This window comes from Mauremys mutica, chromosome 25, assembly GCF_020497125.1.
Source record: "Mauremys mutica isolate MM-2020 ecotype Southern chromosome 25, ASM2049712v1, whole genome shotgun sequence".
NCBI lineage: Eukaryota > Metazoa > Chordata > Testudines > Geoemydidae > Mauremys > Mauremys mutica.
Genome location: NC_059096.1, coordinates 13,179,053 through 13,205,275, shown reverse-complemented (window position 1 = coordinate 13,205,275; position 26,223 = coordinate 13,179,053). Strand labels below are relative to the sequence as shown.

General features: G+C 63.1%; 1 protein-coding gene across 5 annotated transcripts in view; it reads right to left on the bottom strand.

The window, feature by feature from the left end:
- Window positions 1-26,223, bottom strand: part of ADAM11 (ADAM metallopeptidase domain 11) — a 53,259-nt gene that overhangs the window by 10,416 nt on the left and 16,620 nt on the right. For 4 of the 5 annotated variants that reach the window (XM_044999831.1, XM_044999832.1, XM_044999835.1 and 1 more), the window contains 17 exons: window positions 22,721-22,797; window positions 21,357-21,423; window positions 15,130-15,215; window positions 14,716-14,782; window positions 11,863-11,929; window positions 10,709-10,776; window positions 10,380-10,454; window positions 9,854-9,925; window positions 9,452-9,618; window positions 6,564-6,648; window positions 4,646-4,736; window positions 3,445-3,496; window positions 2,408-2,507; window positions 1,692-1,763; window positions 1,046-1,138; window positions 470-550; window positions 123-173 (listed from right to left, as the gene is read on the bottom strand). In XM_044999831.1, the coding sequence (XP_044855766.1) occupies window positions 123-173; window positions 470-550; window positions 1,046-1,138; window positions 1,692-1,763; window positions 2,408-2,507; window positions 3,445-3,496; window positions 4,646-4,736; window positions 6,564-6,648; window positions 9,452-9,618; window positions 9,854-9,925; window positions 10,380-10,454; window positions 10,709-10,776; window positions 11,863-11,929; window positions 14,716-14,782; window positions 15,130-15,215; window positions 21,357-21,423; window positions 22,721-22,797 (1,371 nt within the window). Of the gene's footprint in view, window positions 1-122; window positions 174-469; window positions 551-1,045; window positions 1,139-1,691; window positions 1,764-2,407; window positions 2,508-3,444; window positions 3,497-4,645; window positions 4,737-6,563; window positions 6,649-9,451; window positions 9,619-9,853; window positions 9,926-10,379; window positions 10,455-10,708; window positions 10,777-11,862; window positions 11,930-14,715; window positions 14,783-15,129; window positions 15,216-21,356; window positions 21,424-22,720; window positions 22,798-25,878; window positions 26,102-26,223 lie in introns of those variants that run through there. The other variant, XM_044999836.1, reaches the window with a different exon arrangement.

Sequence of the window (26,223 nt, the reverse complement as noted above, 5' to 3'; positions counted from 1 at the left end):
TCGGGGGAGTTGGTGCAGGGCTGTGCCAATCAGCATGTCCAGGGGAGCGGGCACCGATGAGCCAGTCAGCTCATGTGGGGCGTGGGCGAGCGGGGCATGCCTACGCTCTGCAGGGCTGTTACCTGCTCGTGGTCGCAGAAGTAGCCATCCAGCTTGTGCAGGTTGGGCGGGCACTGCAGAGAAAGAAAGGGCGTCTCCATGGGCCCTGCTCTGCCCCCCACACCACAGCACACCCCACCACTCCCCCGCAGGCCGGGTCCCTGCCCCAGCTCTGCCCAGCAGGCACCCCCTGGGCTGCTCCAGGGCCAGGACTGGGGCTCTGGCATTGGCCAGCTGGGAGCAGTGCCGCCTGGGGCCGGGCCGGGTGCAGCACAGCCTACGTGCTGGTGGCAGTTTGCTCCAACGCCACCGCAGAGCTGCCAGGCGGGCGCCCTGACTGAGCTCCCACCCCTGCCCCCAGCCCCCTCACCTGGCTGGAGTCCCCCGTGCAGCTCTCCGGGATGTCGCACTCATTGACGGCTTCCCGACACGGCGTGCCCCGCCGCTCGTACTGAAAGAGACGGGAGCGAAGGCCATGACTGACGGGGGCAGCAGAGGAGCCAGCATCGGCACTGCTGAGTCCCCGAGGCAGAACTCCTCCCTCCAGGCTGGCGGCAGCACCCTCGCCATGTCCTGGCCAGGGCATGTGCTCAGCCCCTCGGGGTGCTGTGACCTGGGTCCGGGCTCCCGGGTGCTCTGCCTCCGGGGGGGGGCTTTGGCGACTCACTCCCTGTGCAGGGAGGGGCCCGTTAGCTGGCTCTGTCCCTCCCTGCCCTGCAGCGGAGCCAGGATCCCAGGCTCTGTGCTCTGCGTGGGAGGGCCGGGGCAGGGACTGGCTTTGGGTTGGGACACATGAATGGTTCATTAATAACCTGTCCTGCCCCTGGAGGGTGCTGCCCTCTGCTGGAAGGGCCCTGCCTAGGTGCTTGTGACTACAGCGCCCTCTAGTGCCCGCAGTCTGCACTAGCCGCTGGTAGGCCCAGTGCAGGGCCTCTCGCAGCCTCACCTTGCAGCCTTTGCAGCAGAGCCCGTCGCTGCACATGGCATCATGCGTCAGGGTGCATTTCTTGCAGCAGTTGCCGCCGCCCTTTGCACACTCCTGCCAAGGAGAGACACAAGCAGATGCCCATGATGCCTGTGCCTAGGAGCGAATGCCCCCGGCGGGGGGAGGGATCAGTGTGAGACATCACGTCCTCCTGCTTGTGGGCTGCGGGGTTAAGGCTGCAATGCTCCAAGCAGCCAGCAATGCCTGCTCCCCAGTGCCCCCCCCCGTGCCCTCTCCAAGGCCCAGCACCCACACTCTGACCCGCCCCGGCCCTGCCTCCCCAGTGCCTGAGCAGGGCCAGACTCCGGGAATCCTCCTTTGCCTGTGACGTGTGTCTTCGCTCCTGCTGAACAGCGGGGGGTGGGGGCAGGCCCCAGAGTGCCCCCCAAGACAGAGTAAGAGCCCCAGCAGCCCAGGCCTCTCCCCACCTCTCCCTCAGCCCCACATTACAACACCTGGTCCCTGATCAGTGTGGGGGGCAGGTGCCCAGCCCCCAATGTCCCCATCCCACAACTGTGCTCCTCCCCCGATGTCCTCCACCCCGGTGGCTCACGGGCAGACTGGGGGAACTGCAAACAGGCCCCGCCCCTCCTGCGCAGCCCCTCACCGCAAGCGAGCCGCAGTCGCATTCCTCTCCGGCCTGCACAAAGCCATTGCCGCACTCAGGGGGGTCCAGCAGCTGCAGGGAAGGAGAGAGAGGGGGAGATGGGTCCTGCAGCTTTCACTGCACAGACACGGGGGGCTTCCCATCTGGATGGGCAGGAGGGAGCCAGGCAGCTGGGGTGTTTCCAAGGCCTTCCTGGACCCGCCTCTCCTGTGCTGGGAAGCTGGGCTGGGCTCGTCCGCAGGAGCTCAGAGTCTGCGGCCACGGGAAATGCAGTCGGAGACAAGCCTCTGGCTCCTTCGCTGCCTGAGGCGACGGCAGCAGGCTCTGGATCCCACCCTGGCCCACATGACAGGAAGGGGGAACTCTCCACTCCAGCTCCCCGTCTGCCGGGGGCTTGGCAGGCTTCCAGCTCAGGAGCAATCGGGTGCCCCTACCCTGCAGGCCTGGAGCCCAGGCACCCACCCTGCCCTACAGCGACCCCGCTCCTGGGGCCCTTTCAGACCTGGGCCTGTCTGCTCAGCCAGCTGGCCAGGGGCTTGTGTTCTGCTGTGGTGTGGACACTCGTGGCCCTGGAGCTGGGAGGGAGCCCACATCCCCCCCACCCAACGAAGGGGAACAGCTCTCGGGTCTGTGCTGCCCGGGCCATGGCGGAGCAGTGCTGCCGGGGCAGGCAGGAGTCCAGCCCACAGGCCTGGCCGGGGTGGGGCGGGCGTTACCTTTAAGGGTTTGTTAAAGAGGCAGCTGCCCCCGCCCTCCTGCAGGAACTGACTGTACTCCTCGATGCTGCAGCGGGAGAACTTGCGCGGCAGGTAATACCTGGGGGGAGAAGCCAGCAGTTATCCCTGCCATGGTCAGTGCAATGTGCTACGCTTCCCCGCCCCCCAGCCAGCCAGGGCCATGTGCCCTGCCCACCGTCTATTTCCTACACACGGCGTCCTGCCCAGCTCAGCATGAGACACGCACCAGCTGAGCATTCGACTCTCTAGCCATGTCTAGAGTCATTCCCAGCCCTGTAGTGCCAGGGGCTGCAGGCCAGTCCCTCTGCTGAGGCTCCTGCAGCACCAGCCGTGAGTGCAAGGCGGGGGATGCCCCATGGGGTCAGGCCGGACTGCTCACATCCTGGCTGCTGTGGGCGTAGCTCGGTCCCTCAGCAGCGGATAGCGAGGGTCACGCACCAGCCCAGGGCTGACTGTAGGCTGGGAGGAGGCTCTCTGAGCACAGAACAGGCGAATTTAACATGTGGCTGCCGTTCAACTCGCTGGCAGGCCAGCCTAGGAGCCGTGCGGGCCAGGAGCCGCTCTGCACAGCAACACAGGCGTCACCAGCGAGATCAGCTAGCAAAGCGGGCGGCCCCTGCCGTACCAGCCAAGCCGAGCGTCTCTCTATGCTCCAGGAGTGACCTACTCCTGGACGGCAGGAGGAGGTGCAATGTGCAGTGTACTCTGGGGCACTGCCCTTTGAGTGCCCCGTGCCAGCAGAGGTGCCCTTCATGTACCACATATTGGGGGGCCCTTCATGGCAGCAGCTGGTGACCAACAAATGCCCTGCCCAGGGCTCAGAAATGGCTGGTGCCACCCATATGTTTTACCAGCACATCTGTGACCCCACTGCCATCTTGTCCCGCCCCCATCGGCTCCAGGGGCCAACCAGAGCTGCTGTGCATGAGCGGCTAGTGCTCTCACCCACTCCCTCCTTGGCTCAGAGTCCCAGGACACCCCCCGCCCCCGCTCACTGAATCCAGAAGGGAGCTCACCCCGTGTCTTCCATGATGCAGCCCAGCCAGGAATCTGGACACCGGCAGTCCCCTGCGGAGAGACAGGGCAGCGCATGAAGGCCCAGCCCCTGAGCCCGCCCGGTAACTGCGCCAGAGGCATCTGGAAAGAGCCTCCCCCCGGCGCACCCCAGGCCGCACCTCAGGGGGTGGCAAAGCCGCGGGCTCAGCTGCCCCAGCGATGGGAACACGTCACCCCCTTCTGTCATTTCAGGATGCAGCCCCAAATCGGCTTCCTAAGTCCCCAAAGCCAGGACTCTGCTGCTCGGACTGGGACGCTGACCCATCCCGAGCGCAATCTCCCCCCGCCAAGCCCCACTGGCCTGGTGCCCCGGCCTAGGGCTGACCAGCATTCAGAGCCCCCCAGGCTGGGCAGGCTGGCAATGGGCCAGTCCCACCCCCAGCTCCGCAGCCTGTTCCTGAGGCGCCGTCCCTGCCCCTGCCGCCTGGCTCTGCAAAGCCCTGCCTGGCCCCGTCACCCCAGCCACCCGCCCAGCACAGCCTGCTCTCCCCCTCCGCACACACGCAGCCAGCCTGCGCCCGCACACCCCACCTGGCCTGACACTCCGGCCGCTGTCTCCGCAGGGCTCTCTGCCCCACGGCACTTACCAGGCACCCGGGGCTGCCATGACGTTTGAGACGGGTTAACACCCCAACGCCGGCCAGGGGATCTTGAGCTGACCACACACAGAATCACAGACTAGCAGGGCTGGAAGGGACCTCAGGAGGTTCTAGTCCAACCCCCTGCTCAAAGCAGGACCAACCCCAACTAAACCATCCCAGCCAGGGCTCTGTCAGGCCTGACCTTAAAAACCTCTAAGGAAGGAGATTCCACCACCTCCCTAGGGAACCCATCCCAGTGCTTCCCCACCTGACACAGCCAGGAGCTGAGCTGAGCTCACACCTGAGGGAGGTCCCAGCACCCCTAGCCCCAAGCTGGGAAAGTGGGGTCAGCAGTGGCTCAGAAGGGCGCCCCCCGGTGCACCACTCTCCCTGCAGCACTGAGGGTTCCCATCCATGGACTGGCCTAGCTGTGCCCTGCTTCGCCCAGGCCAGGCCCTGGTGAGCCAGCAGCGGCCTGTGCCCTTGCACACCCCGACTGCACGGCAGCGCCGGCTGTTCTTGGCACCCCGTGCCGGTGTCAGGGCCAAACATCCGGCCCTCTGCCCGCTCGGCGCCTTACCTGCGGCGCGCCGCTGCTTGTTCCACATCATGCCGACGTTCTGCCCGAGGGTCTGAGCCAGAGTCACAGCCATGGCGCCGACGTTCCCGTACTGCGGGGGCGGCAAAGCCATCAGAGCGGCTGGGAGGGGATTGTCTGTGTGCCCCACAATCCCATACCCCACCCCACCCCAGATCCTGCTGCCCCACAACCTCCCAGAACCCTGCCCCACAATCCATACCCCACCCCACACAGATCCTGCCCCCCCAACTTCCCAGAGCCCTGCCCCACAGTCCCATACCCCACCCCACAACCTCCCAGAACCCTGCCCCACAATCCATACCCCACCCCACCCCAGATCCTGCTGCCCCACAACCTCCCAGAACCCTGCCCCACAATCCATACTCCACCCCACCCTGGATACTGCCCCCCCAGAACCTCCCAGAACCCTGCCCCATAATCCCATCCCCACTCCACCCCGGCTCCTGCCGCCCCACAACCTCCCAGAACCCTGCCCCACAATCCATACCCCACCCCACACAGATCCTGCCCCCCCAACTTCCCAGAGCCCTGCCCCACAGTCCATACCCCACCCCACACAGATCCTGCCCCCCCAACTTCCCAGAACCCTGCCCCACAATCCATACTCCACCCCACCCCGGATACTGCCCCCCCAGAACCTTCCAGGACCCTGCCCCACAATCCCATACCCCATCCCCCTGAATCCTGCCTCCCCACAACCTCCCAGAACCCTGCCCACAATCCATACCCCACTCCACCCTGGATCCTGCCTCCCCACAACCTCCCAGACCCCTGCCCCACAATCCCATCCCCCCCCCACAGATCCCATAACTTTCCAGAACCCTGCCCCCCAATCCCATACCTTACCTCTCTGGATCCTGCCACCCCACAACATCCCAGAACCCTGCCCCACAATCCCATGCCCCCCCCAGATCCCATAACTTTCCAGAATCCTGCACCACAATCTCATACTCCCCCCAGATCCTGCCACCCCACAACCTCCCAGAACCCTGCCCACAATCCCATACCCCACCCCCATGATCCTCCCGCTCCACAACCTCACAGATCCCTGCCCCACAATCCCATCCCCCCCGATCCTGCCACCCCACAACCTCCCAGAACCCTGCCCCACAATCCCATTCCCCCCCTCCCCTGGATCCTGCTGCCCCACAACCTCCCAGAACCCTGCCCCACAATCCCATGCCCCACCAGATCCCACAACTTTCCAGAACCCTGCAGGGCTGCCCAGAGGATTCAGGGGGCCTGTGGTCTTTGGCGGCAGGGGCCAAAGACCCAGCACTTTGGCGGCAGGTCCCGGAGCAGAAGGACCCCCCGCCACCGAATTGCCGCTGAAGACCCGGAGCGGAAGAAGCTCCAGGGGCCCGGGCCCCGCGAGAGTTTTCCGAGGCCCCTGGAGCGAGTGAAGGACCCCGCTCCAGGGCCCCCAAAAAACTCTCGTGGGGGCTCCTGCAGGGCCCGGGGTCTGGGGCAAATTGCCCCACTTGCCCCCCCCTCTGGGCAGCCCTGGAACCCTGCACCACAATCCCATACCCCACCAGATCCTGCAGCCCCACAACCCCCAGAATCCTGCCCCCTAGATCCCACAACCTACCGGAACCCTGCCCCACAATCCCATTCCCCCTGCCCCCGGATCTTGCAGCCCCACAACCTCCCAGAACCCTGCCCCCGCAGATCCCACAGCCTCCCAGAATCCTGTCCGACAGTCCCCTGGCCTCCCAGTGCAGTCCCACAGCCCCTCAGTATCCTGCTCTGTAGCCCAACACCCTCCCCACACCTCCTATCTCCAAGGGGGAGGCTGTGTTTGGCTGAGGGTCAAAGCTGCATGGAGAGGACCATGTTCCCTCCAAGCCTCTGGGCTCCTCTGCACAGAACAGGCAGGACTCTCTTCCCCACCCACCTCATTGACTCCCCCGGCCCGGGTGAGCGAGCAGATCCCTCCCACGTAGGCACTCCCGCTGCGGCTGCTCTGGAACGTCCTTCCGCTGCAAGGGAACCAGGAGAGAGGAGGTGAGTGGTGGCAGCCCAGCTGCAAGGCTCTTAGTGTCACTAGCCCTGGCTGGTCTTGTGAAAGGAACCTTCCACGGAGGAGGGACTGGAAAGACCACACAACTCTCCTGTTGAAAGACAGGCCTGGGAGCCAGGACTCCTGGGTTCTCTTCCTGGCTCTGCCGCTGACTAACAGCTTCAGGCTTCCCCCTCCATGTCTCATAGACCCATACACTTAAGGCCAGAAGGAACCATCATGATCATCTAGTCCGACCTCCTGCACATCGCAGGCCACAGAACCTCACCCACCCACTTCAGTAACAGTTACTGAAGTCCTCAAATCATGGTTTAAAGATGTCAAGGTTACAGAGAACCCACCATTTACTCTACTTCAAACCAGCAAGTGACCCGGGCCCCATGCTGCAGAGGAAGGTGAAAACCCCCCAGTGTCCCTGCCAATCTGACCTGGGGGAAAATTCCTTCCCAGCCCGATATGGTGATCGGTTAGACTCTGAGCATGTGGGCGAGACCCACCAGCCAGACACCTGGGGAAGAATTCGCTGGAGTAACTCAGAGCCCTCCCCAGCTAGAGTCCCACCTCCAGTCATTGGAGATATTTGCTAATAACAGGTGCACGTGGGCCATATGCCACTGTCAGCAGTTTCATCATCCCAGCCCCTCCATAAACTTGTCAAGCTCAGTCCTGAAGCCAGTTAGGATTTTGCCCCCACTGGGGGAGGGAGAGCTCAGTGGTTTGAGCATTGGCCTGCTAAACCCAGGGTTGTGAGCTCAATCCTCAAAGGGGCCATTTGAGGATTGGTTCTGCTTTGAGCAGGGGGTTGGACTCGATACCTTCTGAGGTCCCTTCCAGCCCTGATAGTCTATGATTCTATACTCCCCTTGGGAGGCTACCCCAGAACTTCACTCCTCTGATGGGTAGAAACCTTCACCTAGTTTCAAACCTAAGCTTGTTAATGGGCAGTTTATAGCCACTTGTTCTTGTGTCCACATTGGCCCTTAACTTAAATAACTCCTCTCCCTCCCTGGTATTTATCCCTCTGATGTATTTTTAGAGAGCGATCAGATCTCCCCTCAGCCTTTGTCTGGGTAGGCTAACCTAGCCAAGCACTCTGAGTCTCCTCCCCTAAGGTAGGTTTTCCATTCCTCGGATCATCCTAGCAGCCCTTCTCTGCACCTGTCCCAGTCTGAATTCATCTTTTTTTAAACATGGGAGACCAGACTTGCACACGGTGTTCCAGATGTGGTCTCACCAGTGCCTTGTATAATGGCAATAAAACTTCCCTGTCTCTACTGGAAATACCTCACCTGACGCATCCTAGGATCACATTAGCCTTTTTTCACAGCCGCATCAAATTGGCGGCTCATAGTCCGCCTGTGATCAACCAATATACCAGGTCTTTCTCCTCCTTCGTCACTTCCAGCTGAGAAGTCCCTCACTTATGGCAGAAGTTTTTGTTGTTTAGTCCCTAAATGCATGACTTTGTACTCTGCACTATTCAATTTTAGCCCATTTCTATTACTCCAGTTTTCAAAAGTCATTCAAATCTTCTTGTAGGATACTCCAGTCCTCCGCCCAACTTCCTGGCATCTGCAAATTTAATTAGCACACTCCACTTTTTGTGCCAAGGTCATTGAAAATGTTAAATAAGTTTGGTCCCAGGACCAGTCCTGGAGGAACTTCACTTGTAATCTCCCTGCAGCCTGACAGTACGACCTGCTCTAATCGCCCCTTTAACCAGTTCCTTATTCACCTTTCAGTACTCGTATTAACCCCCATCTTCTCCAATTTAACCAATAATTTCCCATGTGGAACTATATCAAATGCTTTACTGGAATCCAGATAGATGAGAGCTGCTGCATTTCCTCAGTTCCCCCTTCTATAAAATGGGGATGATGACCCTGCCCTACCTCATGGAGGACTGTGAGGATTAGTTAATCAGAGTTAAAATTGTGAAGTACTATGAGTATTCTCCACATGAGCCTCTCCCAGCAGGGGGTGCTGCGGGGAGCAGGGCAGGAGTACCAGCCATGGGGGAGCTCTCGGCTACTCCAGTCCTGGCTTCTCCCAGCAGGGGGTGCTGTGGGGAGCAGGGCAGGAGCACCAGCCGTAGGGGAGCTCTCGGCTACTCCAGTCCCAGCTTCTCCCAGCAGGGGGCACTGTGGGGAGCAGGGTAGGGGCATTGGCTGTGGGGGAGTTCTTGGCTACTCCAGTCCCAGCTTTCCCAGCAGGAGGCGCTGTGGGGAGCGGGGCAGGAGCACCAGCCATGGGGGAGCTCTCAGCTACTCCAGTTCCGGCTTTCCCAGTAGGGGGCGCTGTGGGAAGCGGGCCAGGAGCACCAGCCGTAGGGGAGCTCTCGGCTACTCCAGTCCCGGCTTCTCCCAGCAGGGGGCGCTGTGGGGAGCAGGGCAGGAGCACCAGCCATGGGGGAGTTCTCGGCTACTCCAGTCCCAGCTTCTCCCAGCAGGGGGCGCTGTGGGGAGCAGGGCAGGAGCACCAGCCATGGGGGAGCTCTCGGCTACTCCAGTCCCAGCTTCTCCCAGCAGGGGGCGCTGTGGGGAGCGGGCCAGGAGCACCAGCCATGGAGGAGTTCTCGGCTACTCCAGTCCCGGCTTCTCCCAGCAGGGGGCGCTGTGGGGAGCGGGCAGAAGCACCAGCCATGGGGGAGCTCTCGGCTACTCCAGTCCCGGCTTTCCCAGCAGGGGGCGCTGTGGGGAGCGGGGCAGGAGTGCTGGCTGTGGGGGTAGAGAGGAGGGCCGCACGGCCGTCGCGGCTCTCACGAGAAGAGGTGGACAGCATCGCTCTGCTCCGGCAGCGCCTCCGTCCGGTATCTCATGAACTCGCTCAGCGTCTGCAGCGAATCCTCCCCCACGTGGATCTTGTCCTCGGAGGCCCACGTTTCCATGGCCACCAGCACGATGCGCGTGTTCAGCTGCTCCTTGTATAGCTGCAGTGGCAGAGGAAGGGGACAGGCCATTACCATCCCAGCAGCCTTTGCAACCTCCCCAGGCTTCTGTGACATGAGAGCTGTGCATGGCCGTCCCCAGGCACCCCTGCTATCTCAGCGGGGAAGGGCCCCACGTCCCCCCCACGCCCCTCCTCATCCCCCACACCCATCCAAGCAGGTCAGCTGGCAGCGGGAGAGGCAGCGAGCCGGACGTCCCCGCACAGCCAGCACTCACCATGTCCGCCAGGTTCACCACGGACTTGGCGAAGTTGCTGGTGAGGACCACAGACCGGCGCATCTGTTCGAACTGGAAAAGAACACACAGAGGAGAGCAATGGAGGGTGGCTCTCACCCCACTTGCCACAGCACCCCCTGCTGGGAGAGGCCAGGGCTGAAGTATGTGGGAACTCCCCCCACAGCCAGCGCTCCTGCCCCATTCCCCACAGCGCCCCCTGCTGGGAGAGGCCAGGGCTGAAGTATCTGGGAGCTCCCCCCACAGCCAGCGCTCCTGCCCCGTTCCCCACAGCGCCCCCTGCTGGGAGAGGCCAGGGCTGAAGTATGTGGGAGCTCCCCCCACAGCCAGCGCTCCTGCCCCGTTCCCCACAGCGCCGGGGCTGGGAGAGGCAGGTGCTGTGCCCTGCGTAGTCTGTTGTGTTCAGCCTGCCTCTGGCCCTGAGCACAGACGAGACCCCAAATGGCCCCAGGGCCAGGCCGTCCCCTCTCTGCAGGGGAGTGGGGCCCCGGGCCCCGCCCTCACTCACCAGCTGATGGTCGTTGACCACCACCAGCTCGATGTACTTGGTCTCGCTGTGCACGGAGGGCTGGGCTCGCCGCACCTGGGGAGCGCAGAGAGAGACGTGAGCCCTCTGCTCCCCCTTCCCTCACCCCTGAGCCCTCCTTCCCTCACCCTAAGCGCTCAGCTCCCCTCCCTCGGCCCTTCAGCCCTCTGCTCCCCTCCCCCGGCCTCTGAGCCCTCTGCTCCCCTGCCCCCCACTGCTGGATGCTCAGCTCCCCTCCCCCTACCCTGGCCCACCCCAAGTGCTCAGCTCCCCAGCCCACCCCTGAGCACTCGGCTGAGCAGTGCCCCTACCTGCCGCCTCCTCCGCAGTCTGGGCCGGGTGTCTGGGCCCTGGTGTCTCAGGGCTGCAAGCAGGCAGCCTAGGGGCAGAACACAGCAGGGTCAGGGGGTGATGGTGGGGCTGGCAGGCAGGGCCAAGGCAGACGGTCCCAGGGCTGGATCCTCCAGCCGGGCACAGGGGGTCCAGTGGGAGGCAGAGCCAGGGCCGGGGCAGGGGTGGCTGGAGGAAGCGCCATGGTGGAAGTGACCAGGTGTGATGACGTGGGACCTTTTTGCAATAGTTTGTATGACCCCTATGTGTGCCTGGCCGGGGGAAGGGGCGGGGTTGCTTTGAGCGGACTGACTGATCCTTAAAAAGGACTGGCCAAGGCAGACCCATATCCATGGAAAACCCATTCACCACCACATTGACATTCAGCAACCTACAGCCCGGAGGGAGGGGGCTTTTCCTGCCTCTCAGCCGGGAAGCGGAGGAGAGACCCCCTGCTCCAGAACAAAGGGCTCGGAGGCGGGGGCTCTGCAAGGCACTTGGGGGGCCTCTCCCCTGGGAACCGACTAAGGAAGAAGTCAGAGAGACAGAGCCTGCAAATGGAGGTCGCTGCAGCTTGGCAGGGCTCTGGGCTGGTCACAATGGCCAATGCTTTAATCTGCAGTTCTCTGGGCTTCCCTGAGGGCTCCCCGTGCTGGGTTCCTGCTGACTAACCACCCCGCCTGTTCTGGCGAGCGTCACTGGGAATACCCGGGGAGGTGCCTCAATCCCTGCTGAGGGGGAGTCCCTAACCAGAGCCCATGGCAGTGGGACTGGCTGAGCAGTGCCCAGGGTGACCCCCAGAGGACCAGGCTCAGGAGGTGGTGAGGTCACGTGCCCCACCTAAAGGAAGGATGAGACCCGTGGGGTCTGGCACACTGCAGGGTTCCTCCCAGGGTCGGTTCCAAAGCTGGGGCGTAGCACGGGGGAGCCTGTGGATCCGACACCAGGTGAGAAGGGAGCGAGCTCTCAGCACAGGCAGAGGGCTGGGCATGCCAGGCAGGAAGCCCATAGAATGGACATGGGGGGAGAAGCAGCTTCTGTAGATCTGCTTCCCACCGGCTCCTCGGCTCAATGGCCCCAACACAACTTAAGGGCCACTGTGTCATGGGGAGCGGGGCTTGCATGCGCCACTCACCTGGCTCTGTGCACCCCTGAGCGGGGCGGGGAGCTGGCATGCGCTGGATCAGGTGAGGCAGAGGCTCCTGCACAGGGAACAAGAGAGCAGGAAGGTCGCCGGTGGCTTTCCCAGCTCCAGTCTGGGCCACAGTGCGGGCTGGGGCCAGGAGCCACCGTTCCTTGGTTTCCTGTGTGTGTGGCGGGAGCGGGAGAGCTCCCCATGGACGGGTGGGTAGCGCCAGTGCACTGGCCACCTACTGCTCAGGGTCCCAGCGCCAATCTGATGGGAGATGCCCCCGCCCAGGGACCGGAGTCCCAGCACCAAGGCCCGTTATCCACACCCCGAAGTGCGAGTCCCAGGGACAGAGTCCATCTCCCTAGCCAGAGGAGGCATCGCCAGGCCTGGCCGCTGTGTTTCAGCCCCTTGGCTCCACACTGACACCAGGGATCATTAACTGATGACTTCTGTGGCTGGAGGGGCCGGTTTGCTCCGGCTGGGCCAGCGGCAGGGTGGCAGGGATAGGATTTCAGCCCTTCCGTGCTGCCCAGCGGCTGGGTGATCGGCCTGGGGGTGCAAGGGGGGGTGAGAGCAGGGGATGGAGTGGGAGAGAGACCACTGCTGCCCGGGATCCGGCACAGACCTGGCAGCTCGAGGGGAGGCCCCTCATGGCCCGACACCGTTACCCCACCCACCGGTGCTTGAGGGCCTCATAGACCCCACAGGGGCTCTCACCCCAGCAGCCCTGGTAGGCACAGAACTGCCCATCCTGCAGGGGCGGCATGGGGCTGGGGAAACCGAGGCAAGGCTGGGGGAGGGGAGACACTCCATGGACTGAGGGAGCGTGGGGGAGGGGGAAGCTAATGACTGGATGGGGAGCAGACGTCAATGGAATCTCCTTCCATTTGCTGCCATGGCAACAAGGGGAAAGGAGGCACTCTGGGAAATCCCTCTGGCTGCAGCCTCAGCTGCAGGGCTTTGGATTTAAATGGGCCAGTGCAGGCGATACCAGAACCTGGTGTCCGAGCACCCAGAACCTGGCGCCAGAGTCCGAGCGCCCAGGACCCAGCAGCACTGGTGTCCGAGCACCCAAAACCTGGCGCCAGTGTCCAAGCGCCCAGGACCCAGCAGCACCGGTGTCCGAGCGCCCAGAACCTGGCGCCAGTGTCCGAGCGCCCAGGACCCAGCAGCACCGGTGTCTGAGCGCCCAGAACCTGGCGCCAGTGTGCGAGTGCCCAGGACCCAGCAGCACCGGTGTCCGAGCACCCAAAACCTGGCGCCAGTGTGCGAGTGCCCAGGACCCAGCAGCACCGGTGTCTGAGCGCCCAGAACCTGGCGCCAGTGTGCGAGTGCCCAGGACCCAGCAGCACCGGTGTCTGAGCACCCAGAACCTGGCGCCAGCGTCCAAGCGCCCAGCACCCAGCAGCACCGGTGTCTGAGCGCCCAGAACCTGGCGCCAGTGTGCGAGTGCCCAGGACCCAGCAGCACCGGTGTCCGAGCACCCAAAACCTGGCGCCAGTGTCCGAGCGCCCAGGACCCAGCAGCACCGGTGTCCGAGCGCCCAGAACCTGGCGCCAGAGTCTGAGCGCCCAGGACCCAGCAGTACCGGTGTCCGAGCGCCCACAACCTGGCGCCAGAGTCCGAGCGCCCAGGACCCAGCAATACCGGTGTCCGAGCGCCCAGAACCTGGCGCCAGTGTCCGAGCGCCCAGGACCCAGCAGCACCGGTGTCTGAGCGCCCAAAACCTGGCGCCAGTGTGCGAGTGCCCAGGACCCAGCAGCACCGGTGTCCGAGCGCCCAGAACCTGGCGCCAGAGTCTGAGCGCCCAGGACCCAGCAGTACCGGTGTCCGAGCGCCCACAACCTGGCGCCAGAGTCCGAGCGCCCAGGACCCAGCAGCACCGGTGTCCGAGCGCCCAGAACCTGGCGCCAGTGTCCGAGCGCCCAGGACCCAGCAGTACCAGTGTCCGAGCGCCCAGAACCTGGCGCCAGTGTCCAAGTGCCCAGGACCCAGCAGTACCGGTGTCTGAGCGCCCAGAACCTGGCGCCAGTGACGAGCGCCCAGTACCCAGCAGCACCTGTGACCGAGTGCCCAGAACCTGGCGCTAGTGTGCGAGTGCCCAGGACCCAGCAGTACCAGTGTCCAAGCGCCCAGAACCCGGCGCCAGTGTCCGAGTGCCCAGGACCCAGCAGCACCGGTGTCCGAGCGCCCAGAACCTGGCGCCAGTGACGAGCGCCCAGGACCCAGCAGCACCGGTGTCCGAGTGCCCAGAACCTGGCACCAGTGACGAGCGCCCAGGACCCAGCAGCACCGGTGACCGAGTGCCCAGAACCTGGCACCAGTGTCCAAGTGCCCAGGACTCAGCAGCACCGGTGTCTGAGCGCCCAGAACCTGGCGCCGTGTCCGAGCGCCCAGGACCCGGCAGTACCGGTGTCTGAGCGCCGAGGACCCAGCAGCACCAATGTCTGAGCACCCAGAACCTGGCGCCAGTGTTGGAGTGTCCAGAACCTGGTGCCAGTGTCCAAGCGCCCAAAACCTGGCGCCAGTGTCTGAGCACCCAGAACCTGGCACCAGTGTCCGAGTGCCCAGGACCCAGCAGCACCGGTGTCCGAGCGCCCAGGACCCAGCAGCTCCGGTGTCGGAGCGCCCAGAACCTGGCGCCAGTGTCCGAGCGCCCAGGACCCAGCAGCTCCGGTGTCCGAGCGCCCAGAACCAGCACCAGAGTCTGAGCCCCAGGAAGGCTGGATTGTGCCCTGGCGGCTGGCCGTGCTGTGACCCTGGGCCTCCCCTTCACCTCCCCGGGGAACAGGAGCCGGGTGAGCGGGAACCCAAGTAGCAGCACGGGGGCTGATGGAATTCCAGCCCAGCCCTTACCTGCCAACGCTCGGCTGCTCTGCGGGGCTCAATCAGGTACATTTCCCTCCCGTCCGAGAAGACACCGCTGCAGGGAAAGCAGACACCCCTTTGTCACAGATGGATGCAGACCCACTCCCCTCCCCCGCCCCCCGAACCTTCCAGCACCACTGGGCAGCGAGGGACCTGCAACCCAGTTCCCCAGCCAGTTTGCTGCCCCACAGCACAGAACCACCCCTCCCTCTCCCTGCACCCAAAGCCAATGCAGCACTCTGGATTACCCACCCACCCGCCTCCGACTCCCCCTAGGGTGAGCAGCCCTGCAAGAGTGCTCCCTCCCTCCCCGTTGCCACTCCAGCATCAGAGCCTCCTGGGGGCTCTGTCCCTGGGCCGGCTCCATCCGCTCCCGCCCCCCATGCCCACGGTGGTACTCACTGCAGACCACGGCAGCTGGACAGAGCTGCCAAGGACCTCGCCTCCCCTCGGAGTTTGCCCTGATAGTAACAGTGCTCCCCCGCTCCCTGCAACAGAGCAATGGGGCAAGGAGAGCCATCAGCCACCGCAGCGGAGAGGGAGCACGGGCTAGTGACTGGAGGCGATTGGGAGCCAGGACGCCTGGGCTCTCGTCCCAGCTCTGGGAGGGAACACGGTCTAGTGAAGAGAGCAGGGGGCTCATGGGGGCTATTCCTGGCTCTGACCTGGGGCAAGTCCCAGCCCCTCTCTGTGCCTCAGTTCCCCCCAACTGGAACATGGGATGACAACTTGCAGCTCCTGCCTGGTTCAGGATCCAAACCAAAGTTTGCTGCACTGGAATTGGGGTCCCCCTGCACATCTCTCAGACTGTAACAACAGCTTCTGTCAGATGGACAAGCCCGTCTGCACACGCGTGTGCCCACGTGTGCTTGTATTCCAGGTGTGTGCCCATGCACGTGCAAGTGTGTGTCTCTATGTCTGTGTATGTACCAGTCTGCATGTATGCCATGCTGTGTCTGTGGGGGTGGGGTCTTTTATCCTCTGTGTGGCTGTTTGTCTGATCTTTGCATGTACCTGCCTGTATGCATGTCCTAGAGAGTGTGGGTCCTTTGCTCCCATTTTCATGCCCATGTCAATGTCCCTGTGTATCCATATATAGGCGTTACCCTATCTGCACACCTGTCCGCAGGTGCATGCATGTCCTTGCATGTAGGCATGCATGCGTGTCTGCCCGGATGTGTGCGTGCACCTGTCTGCATGTGCATCATGTTCCCGCTTAGTGCAAGTCCATGTTTGCCAATAGCAGTGCACGGACGCCCTTGTCTGTGTGCACGGTGCCCTTCCCCTCCAGACGCCTGGGCACGTGTGTGCAGCCCCATCTCCACAGGCTCGCATGACGCACTAGCAGCAGCCCGGCTCCACTGTGTCTATTTATAGGAACCGTCTCTGCCCAGGTTACGGAGCCCCGGCCTGGGGCATCCAGAGGGGTCCCAGTCACCACAGCCCCAGGCTGGCACAGAGTGGTGGGAGGACTCCAGGAGAGGCGGGGCATGAGCAGAGCGGCCCAGAGGGGCAGAGAGCAGGTGAGGGCAGAGGAGCCCCCGGCGGGGCAGGGCGGAGCAGGCCGCCCAGCCCCCCCGGCCTGTCCGTGTTTCGCACTCCCTGGGCATTACTGCTGCTCCACTTCCAGGGCCGGCTTTGTGCTGAGAGGCACCGTGAAATCTGCATGACAGGCGGGGTTGCCGGGCGAAAGACACGCCAGGCTATTTATGGACGGACTCATTCATCTTTTTACCATGGCTGCGCCTGCCGTGGCCCGCTCCCCCAGCCCTCCGCCGGCTGCAGGGAGAGTCCCAGCAACCTGGTGCCATTCTGCTTCACTCGCACGTGCGCTAAGGGGCTGCCCCCTGCCCCAGGCTGCAGAGGTGAGCTGTGTGCTCTCTGCAGTGGGCCAGAGCAACAGGAACAGCCTGGATCACCCCCCTCACCCCCATACACACACCCCACCCTCCCTGCTGATCTATTCGGGGGACAAAGTCCAGATGCACCAGGACCCCTCCCCTCCTGTTATACCAGCCCTGGCCTCCCCCACACAGCTCAGCCAGCGCCCCTCAATCCTGACCCACAGCCCCCTGCTAGCCCAGCCCTGGCCTCCTCCGCACAGCTCGGCCAGCGCCCCTCAATCCTGACCCACAGCCCCCTGCTAGCCCAGCCCTGGCCTCCCCCGCACAGCTCAGCCAGCGCCCCTCAATCCTGACCCACAGCCCCCTGCTAGCCCAGCCCTGGGCTCCCCCACACAGCTCAGCCAGCGCCCCTCAATCCTGACCCACAGCCCCCTGCTAGCCCAGCCCTGGCCTCCTCCGCACAGCTCAGCCAGCGCCCCTCAATCCTGACCCACAGCCCCCTGCTAGCCCAGCCCTGGCCTCCCCCACACAGCTCGGCCAGCGCCCCTCAATCCTGACCCACAGCCCCCTGCTAGCCCAGCCCTGGCCTCCCCCACACAGTTCAGCCAGCGCCCCTCACTCCCGACCCACAGCCCCCTGCTAGTCCAGCCCTGGCCTCCCCCACACAGCTCAGCCAGCGCCCCTCAATCCTGACCCCCAGCCCCCTGCTAGCCCAGCCCTGGCCTCCCCCACACAGCTCGGCCAGCGCCCCTCAATCCTGACCCACAGCCCCCTGCTAGCCCAGCCCTGGCCTCCCCCACACAGCTCAGCCAGCGCCCCTCAATCCTGACCCACAGCCCCCTGCTAGTCCAGCCCTGGCCTCCCCCACACAGCTCAGCCAGCGCCCCTCAATCCTGACCCACAGCCCCCTGCTAGCCCAGCCCTGGCCTCCCCCACACAGCTCGGCCAGCGCCCCTCAATCCTGACCCACAGCCCCCTGCTAGCCCAGCCCTGGCCTCCCCCACACAGCTCGGCCAGCGCCCCTCAATCCTGACCCACAGCCCCCTGCTAGCCCAGCCCCTGGGGCTTTCCTAAGTAGAGACAGACACTCGTACTCAGTCCTCACCAATTGCTTGGTGGGTCTCGATCACAGACAGCTGGAACTCGACTGAACCCCTGTGCTGAGTGCCATGGGGCTGGCTGGCACTGTGTGGCCATGGGGACAAGCTCACTGCCCCAGGCCCCCTGCCCCATCCCCTGAGCTCTCTGGGGAGGGGGTCTCTGTGTCATGTGTCTGTGCAGCACCCAGCACAGCGCCTTGATCGGGGTCTGCAATAGGACCCCTGCAATAGGACCCTAAAGAGCCCCGAGCGAGCTGATCTGCAGAGGCGGTGCCCAGGCAGGCCAGAGCCACCCCAGCCGCCTGGTCAGGATCCGTAGAGTCACAGGGTTCTAAGTCAGAGGGGGCCATTAGTTCATCTAGTGACCTCCTGTGTAGCACAGGCCCTTACTTCAGCCACGTCTCGCTGTGCTGAGCCCGAGGGTTTGTGCTTCATTACCACACCTTCCAGAAAGGCCTGGAGCTGCGGACCCCCCTCCCCTTGCTCAGCCCTGCCAGTCGGTTCACTTCAGTAGAGTACACGTCTGCACACGTCTGCTTCACAAAGCCAACCAACGTTCCCATTCGGATTGATCACGGCAGGTCCCATCTGGCCAGAGGTGAAAGGAAGCCGGTACGGTCTGGTCTGGCAGACCAGCAAGAGCCAGTACGCCGTGCCGGACCGCACCGGCTTCTGCAGCAGGGATTTAAAGGGCTCGGGGCTCCCCACAGCGGCAGGAGCTCCAGGCCCTTTAAATCCCGGCCCCAGGCCGGCAAGGTTTGGGGCTCCCCGCAGCCATGGGAGCTGCGGGCCCTTTAAATCCACACCCGAGCCCGGCTGCCGGAGCTGAGGGGGCATTTAAAGGGCTCGGGGCTCCGTGGCGGCCTGAGCCCCGGGCCCTTTAATTTGCCCCTGAGCCCAGGGGGGCTCCCAGCCACCTCTGCAGCTGGAGTCCCGGGGTGATATAAAGGCCCTGGGGCTCCCAGCCACAGCCAATGCCCCAGGGCCTTTAAATCTTGATAGGCCCCGCCCCTTCCGGATGAGGCCACGCCCCCCTGAGGACTCCAGCAGTACCGGTAAGTCCTGTGAGTTACTTTCACCCCTGCATCTAGCTCCCTGGCCAGTTGCGACCAAGTCCCTGCCCCCCCCGTCACCTCAGAGAACCCCTGATGTGCCCAACCACCGTCTGCCTGGCTGCAAGCCCCTCAGATCACTGCCCTCCTTGGCTGAGCTTCAGTTCATCTGCAAATTTGACACCATCAGCTCAGGATTAAACAAAGACTGTGAATGGCTTGCCAACTACAGAACCAGTTTCTCCTCCCTTGGTGATCACACCTCATCTGCTAGCAGAGGGCCTCATCCTCCCTGATTGAACTAACCTCGTTATCTCTAGCCTGATTCTTGCCTGCATATTTATACCTGCCTCTGGAAATTTCCACCACATGCATCCAAGGAAGTGGGTATTCACCCCCGAAAGCTCATGCTCCAATACGTCTGTTAGTCTATAAGGTGCCACAGGACTCTGTCACTTTTTACAGAGCCAGACTAACACGGCTGCCCCTCTGATACCTTCGGTGACCTTCTGGGGCACCCCTGCATCCTCCATAAGAGGAGAAGCCAGGGAGCTTCTCAAGAAGGAGCTGGAGGGAGCAGCTTGGGAGTAAGCCTGCGTCGTAGGTGCTGGCGTGCGTGCCCGCGGCTGGCTGGCTGGCTGTGCCTCTGACTAGTGCTCCAGGCTAGAGCAGCAAGGGCCACGTCAGGTGGGGAGGTGGGATACGTACCCCAGACGCGCCCTGCTTGCAGCAGTGACTCGCTGGGCTCCATGCGGCTGATTCTTTCTGCCCGTCTCGAAGCAGTGATGCCTCTAGAGCCACGGAGCCGGGCTCGCCATGGTGGATTGCTCTGCTGGGAACACAGGCCCGGCCAGATTTGGGGCCCGCATGCCGGAGGCCAGAACCAAGCCACAGAAACCACCCTGGAGAGCTCACCACACAGGGAGCCGCAGGAAAGGAGGAAAGTCAGAGCCACAACACGCCCGACTCCAAACGCAAGGAGGAGGCGACGGATCACGGCGGAAGATGGATCACAGCCGAGGCCAGTAGGCCTGGCCCAGCCATGTTCCTGCACCACCAGAAAGGCAGGGGCTGGGCCAGAAAACATCCCTCTCCTCCCCCAAGGCCTGGCTGGGAGCCGAGCACAGGAGCTAGGTCCTGTCCTGTCCTTCTCCCCTCATTCACTAGCCTCTGCACCGGGGGGCTCATGCTGGGGCGGCCAAGCTGCAGCCCCCCACCTATAACCCCAGGGGAGGGGACAGGCTGGTCAGAGGGAGCCGAGCACCAGGCAATTCCTGTCCCTCAGTCACAGGGGGCTTGGGCCAGCGCAGGTGGGGGTGGCGCTGGCCCAGATGCTGCTGGGCTGCAGCAGGCAGGATGGGGGAAGGCAGCTCAGGGGGTGGCTGGGCCAGAGCCGGGGGGGGAGGGGGGATTGCAGTTAAAGGGACAGGGTCTCATTTGTTCCGCTGACTGGTGCTCACAGCCGGTGCTCTCAGTGTTGGTGTGATCACACCACGACCCAGTTCACCATTCACCATCACCAGCCCCAAAGCCGCTGAGCCCATGGAGCTGCAGCGCAGGGGAGGGGAGGAAGACCGGGCCTGGATTTCCATCCCCCTTGAGCTGGGCTCTGGCTGGAGCCCTGCCTAGGACAGGTCCCCTCCGCTGCACTGAGTCAGGCTCCTCTCGACAGTGGTCCCTCTGGTGCTGGCCAGTCTCAGGCCTGGACGCAGGCGGCTCTGGGGATCCTTCCAGCCAAGGGGGACCCCGCGTTGTCCCGTCGGGCCTGTGCTCCCCTCCCCGTCCCCTCGGGCCCGAGAGGCGGCTGGTGGCATTTCTCCAGCTCCACGCTCGCTGAGCCAGGCAGAAGCGCGACGCTGCCATGTCCTGCTAATCTCTGGCCTTGTGCGTCACCGCGCGCAAACCTCACTTTGAATTCCCCCCTGATGGGAGCGCCACTGCACCCCCCACCCCCAGCCACCAGCTCCCTGGGCTGGCAGCGACTCACCCAGCAGCACCGGCAGTGCCGAGCAGGGTCAGCCCCGGGCCCTGTCTCCGGCAGGGGCCAGCACCAGATGCTGCCGAGGACGTTGGAGGAACCCCACACAGCAGGAGAGGGATAATCTGCCCCTGCAATAGGTCTCATCCTAGTCGGGGATGGGCTCAAGCCCTAAGCACCAGGGTTACTATCCTGCCACCATTCATTCATTCAGATACTCTTGTACAGCAGACATGCCTGGTCCCTGTTTGAATCGTCCTGTGGCAGTGAGTTCCACAGGCTAATTAGCACTGAGCGTAAAAGTATTTTTTTTGCTGAGTTTCAAATGTGCCACCTGTTCATTTCATGAGCCGTTGCACCATTCATTTAACTTTGCTAATTTCAGTCCCACTCTAGTCACCGGGCAGCCAGGACCCGCCGGCTCTCCTGACTCCCGGCCAGCGGCCTGGCCTCTCACAAAGGCTGCTCCAGCCCGGCCCGCACTGCAGCATGGGACTGGGCGACTGCTGCATGACACCGACGCAGGCTCCTGGCCCGGGCTCATCCTGCGACTCTACACCTGCCGCTGGAAAGACTCTGCCTGGCGCCTCAGCCCCGCTGGCAGGGGCCTTCTCGCCATCAGCGCCCGGCGAAGCCCTGTGCTGCTCCCACTCACCGGGCCGTGGCTGCTGTTCCCATCCTGGCCATAGTGCCGCTCCGCGTAGCGCGAGGAGAGCAGGTGGCTGCCGGGGAAACGAGAGGCGGGACAGGTGAGGAACTGCTGCTGGCTGGGGCAGGTCAGATTAACCAGGGCCCCTGGTGTGCAGGGCCGGTGCCATCCTTGTGGCAGCACATCCACTGGCCTTTCCCCCGGTGGCTGCAGGCTCAGGCGCCTGGACCATGCACCCAACAGCCCTGTTCCCCTTCCGCTCCTGCACCCCTCGGGAAACACACACAAATAAACACTGCGCACAGTCCACACACACACTGCACACTGTCCACAGCTGCACTGTCACTACACACACACACACACACTGTGCACTGTCCACAGCAGTGCTCTCACCACACACATTGCTCACTGTCCACAGCTGTGCTCTCGCTACACACACACACTGCGCACAGTCCACGGCTGCGCTCTCGCTACACAAACACACACACACACACACACACACACACACTGCACACTGCCCACAGCTGCGCTCTCGCTACACAAACACACACACTGTGCACTGTCCACAGCTGCGCTCTCGTTACACAAACACACACACATTGCTCACTGACCACAGCTGCGCTCTCACTACACACACACACACACACACACACACACACACACACACACACACTGTCCATGCTGCTCCCGCTCTTCACTGGGGGCTCTTGCAATGGGCTGGGGGCTCGCCTGGGTCACTGGGAGGCGCACTGGAGGGAGGTCAGGGTGGGGCTGGGCTGTCAGGACCCAGAGCCTGCCCCCCCCAACCCCCGGGGGAGCTCTGCAGGTTCACTCCCCGGCACAGAAACCCAATCGCCAGCCACTCGGGCTGATCACGCCGGCTCCCATTACACCAGGCTCTGGAGCTCACCTCACCCTGCTGACACCTGGGCCTGGGGCTTCAGTGTCAGAGCTGGGTGGCTCCAGAGGGCTCCATGAAATATTAAGGGGGCAGATTTCACCCGATGCCAGAGCTTGGCACCAGCCCAGCATGGTGCCAGGGCACCCGGCACCCACCTGCCTCCCTCAGAGCGTCTCCTGCACACGTGCTCAGAGCCTCCCACGCACATCTGGCCTGGGGGAGCCGTGGGGCCAGGCTGACACCACAGCGCCCACGGCTCCTCTGCTGCGACACTGGTGGGGGCCCTTTGCTGTGGATGCCCGATCACCTGCACACGGGCTGAGCCCCACCAAACTCACGCCCCACAGCTGCTGACCCCTCCCCCCCAAGTTCCAGCACTGTGGGACAGGCCATGCTTTGCCTGCTTCCACCCCAGCCTGCCCTGGGCCTCAGCCCTGACTCGCACCCACAGCCCCAGGGAAGCACTTACTGGTTCAGCTCCAGGTCCAAGGTGAAGGCCGAGCCAAAGGCATGAATGAGGAAGCTCACCTGGGCCAGGTGCACAAACTGCAAGAACCAGAGAGAAGCGGAGTTAAAACAGACCCTGTCCAGCAATGAACGCCCCTGGCACTGTATCCCCCGATCCCCAGCAATGCACGCCCCTGGCACTGCATCCCCCAGCAATGCACGCCCCTGGCACTGCATCCCCCAGCAATGCACGCCCCTGGCACTGCGTCCCCCAGCAATGCACATCCCTGACACTGCGTCCCCCAGCAATGCATGCTGCTGGCACTGCGTCCCCCAGCAATGCACATCCCTGACACTGCATCCCCCACAATGCATGCCGCTGGCACTGCATCTCCCAGCAATGCACGCCCCTGGCACTGTATCCCCCAACCCCCAGCAATGCACGCCGCTGGCACTGCATCCCCCAGCAATGCACACACCTGACACTGCGTCCCCCAGCAATGTATGACCTTGACACTGCGTCCCCCAGCAAAGCACGCCCCTGACACTGCGTCCCCCAGCAATGCACGCCCCTGGCACTGCATCCCCCAGCAATGCACAACCCTGACACTGCATTCCCCAGCATTGTATGACCTTGACACTGCATCCCCAAGCAATGCATGCCGCTGGCACTGCATCCCCCAGCAATGCACGCCCCTGGCACTGTATCCCCCGACCCCCAGCAATGCTTTGCTGGGGGACGCAGTGTCAGGGGTGTGCATTGCTGGGGGACGCAGTGCCAGCAGTGTGTATTGCTGGGGGTTGGGGGATACAGTGCCGGGGCGTGCAATGCTGGGGGATGCAGTGCCAGCGGCATGCATTGCTGGGGGACGTAGTGTCAGGGGTGTGCATTGCGGGGGGCGTGCAGTGCGTCCCCCAGCAATGCACACCCCTGGCACTGCATCCCCCAGCAATGCACACCCCTGGCACTGCATTCCCCAGCAATGCACGCCCCTGGCACTTCATTCCCCAGCAATGTATGACCCTGACACTGCATCCCCCAGCAATGCATGGCCATGCATTTAACCCCTGTCATCACAACCCCCAACAAAGCACCCTCCTGGCACTGCGCACTCTTCAATGCACCTGCTGGCACTGCATGCCTTGCAATGCAAAGCCCTAGCACTGTACCCCCTACCACTGCAACCCCCAACAAAGCACCTTCCTGGCACTGCAGGCATGACAATGCATCCCCTCGCAATGCATGCCCCTGGTACTGCACCTCCCACAATGTATGTCCCTGGCACTCTACCCCCTGGCACTGCAACCCCAACGAAGCACCCACCTGGCAATGCACCCCCTTGCGCTGTACCCCTGGCAATGCACCCCCTGGCACTGAAACCCCAAACAAAGCACCCTCCTGACATTGCACACACCACAATGCAGGCCTCTGACACTGCCCCCCCTGCAATGTACCCCCTGACACTGCACCCCCCCCCCACAATTCATGCCCCAAGCACTGCACCCCCCCCCACACAATATACCCCCAGCATTGCATTCCCTTGGCACTGCACGCCCCGGGCACTGCACACCCCACAATTCTTTCCCCTAGCACAGCAACCCCCCAATCACTGCAAGCTCCTGTCACTGCACTGCCCCACCACTGTCGCCCCAACACTATAACCTCCCTATCCCCAGTACTGCAGCCCCCCATCTGCAGGCAGAGGCTGGAGGGGGCATCGCTATGCCACTGCCCTCTCAGGGGGAGATGAGTGGGGGTCCGTGCTGACACAAGGGGCTGTCTGGGTCAACACATTTGGACGCTACCAGCTTCTCTCTGCACAGCGAGCCGTGGCGGCAAGAGCCACGGCCTGGTGGGCTCACACATGCAGGCTGTGGTCACTGCAGAGCCAGCAGCGGGAGCTCTTGCTGCGGTGGCAGTGCTGCAGCTGGAGAGGGAGTACAAAACCCAGGGCCCTTTCCTATGGGCCCTGCTTAGGGTTGCCAGGCATCGGGTTTTTAACCGGAACACCTGGTCGAAAAGGGACCCTGGCGGCTCCGGTCAGCACTACTGACCAGGCCGTTAAAAGTCCAGTCGGCGGCACAGCCGGGACGGTGCTAAGGCAGGCTCCCTACCTGCCCTAGCTCCACATGGCTCCTGGAAGCAGCCGCCAGGTCCTAGCGGTCCCTAGATGCATGGGCAGCCAGGGAGGCTCCGTGCGCTGCCCGTGCTCTGAGTGCCGGCTCCGCAGCTCCCATTGGCTGGGAACCGCGACCAATGGGAGCTGTGAGGGCAGCACCTGCGGGCACAAGGGCAGTGCAGAGAGCCTCCCTGGCCACCCATGTGCCATTGGGACCCTGCACTCCACCCCCTGCCCCAGTCCGGAGTTCCCTCCTGCACCCAAACTCCCTCCCAGAGCCCGAACCCCCCCCAACACCTCAACTCCCTGCCCCAGCCCCCTCGCGCACCCCAAACTCCTCACCCCCAGCCCCACCCTAGAGCCCACATCCCCAGCCAGAGCCCTCAACCCCCCACCCCTGATGAGGAAGGGGCGGGGCCTTGGGGAAGGGGTGTTCGGTTTTGTGCGATTAGAAAGTTGCCAACCCTAGTCCCACAAAAATGGTGAGTCCTGCTTGGGGAGCCGCCTGAGACCCCCACGAGGCCAGCCCAGCATGGCTACCCATGACACGGCCACCAGGACCAGGCTGCTGCACACCTACACTGAGCCAAACCCATTCCAGGGCCGATGTCAGCCCGGCCGCCTGGCCACCCTGCAGTTTTCTCCCATCCACCATAAAAAGATGGCAAATGCCCAGGCCCCCACGATGCAATCCACACTCTGCCCCATGTACGGCCCCACAGAATCCCCGCTAGCTCCAGGGCCTCAGCACCCATTATCCACCCCCGGAAACACTGTACTGTCATCCTCAGTAGGTCCCACCCCCAGCACACTGCTCAATGGTGCTCCCACCCCCCATCTCCAGAATGGGCAAATCAGAATGATGGGGTTCAGAGCGAGAGGTCTAGAGAGACAGAACCAGTCGGGACTGTTTGGTTTCGAAAGCAGACAAAGAAGCAGGGCCATGATAGAAGGACAGAAAACAATGAGTGAGACAGAGCAGGGGGATCAGGTGCCACATTTCTTATAAAGAACATAGGGACAGTCAATGAACAACACACAGTTAGCCTGTGGAACTCACTGCCACAAGATCAGATTGAGGCTGAGAGCTTAGCAAGACTTGACGGGACTATGGTTAATGAGGAAGTCTGAAGTTGTAGTAGAGCTGATCCCATTTTCTTGTAAGGAATATTGACCCTCCTGCTTCAGGCCATTAGACACTACTTGATCAGGAAGTTATTCTGCAGCTGTTCACTGGAGGGAAGATTCTTGCACCTCTTCCTGGAGCAGCTGGTGCGGGTCATGGCTGGAGACAGTCGCCTGCACTAGACAGACCCTGGCCTCATCCAGTCTGGTGAGTCCCATGTACCTAGAAACAAATTCTATTTCTTACGGTTGTGAAGAAAAGGCCCAAATGTGAGCTGAG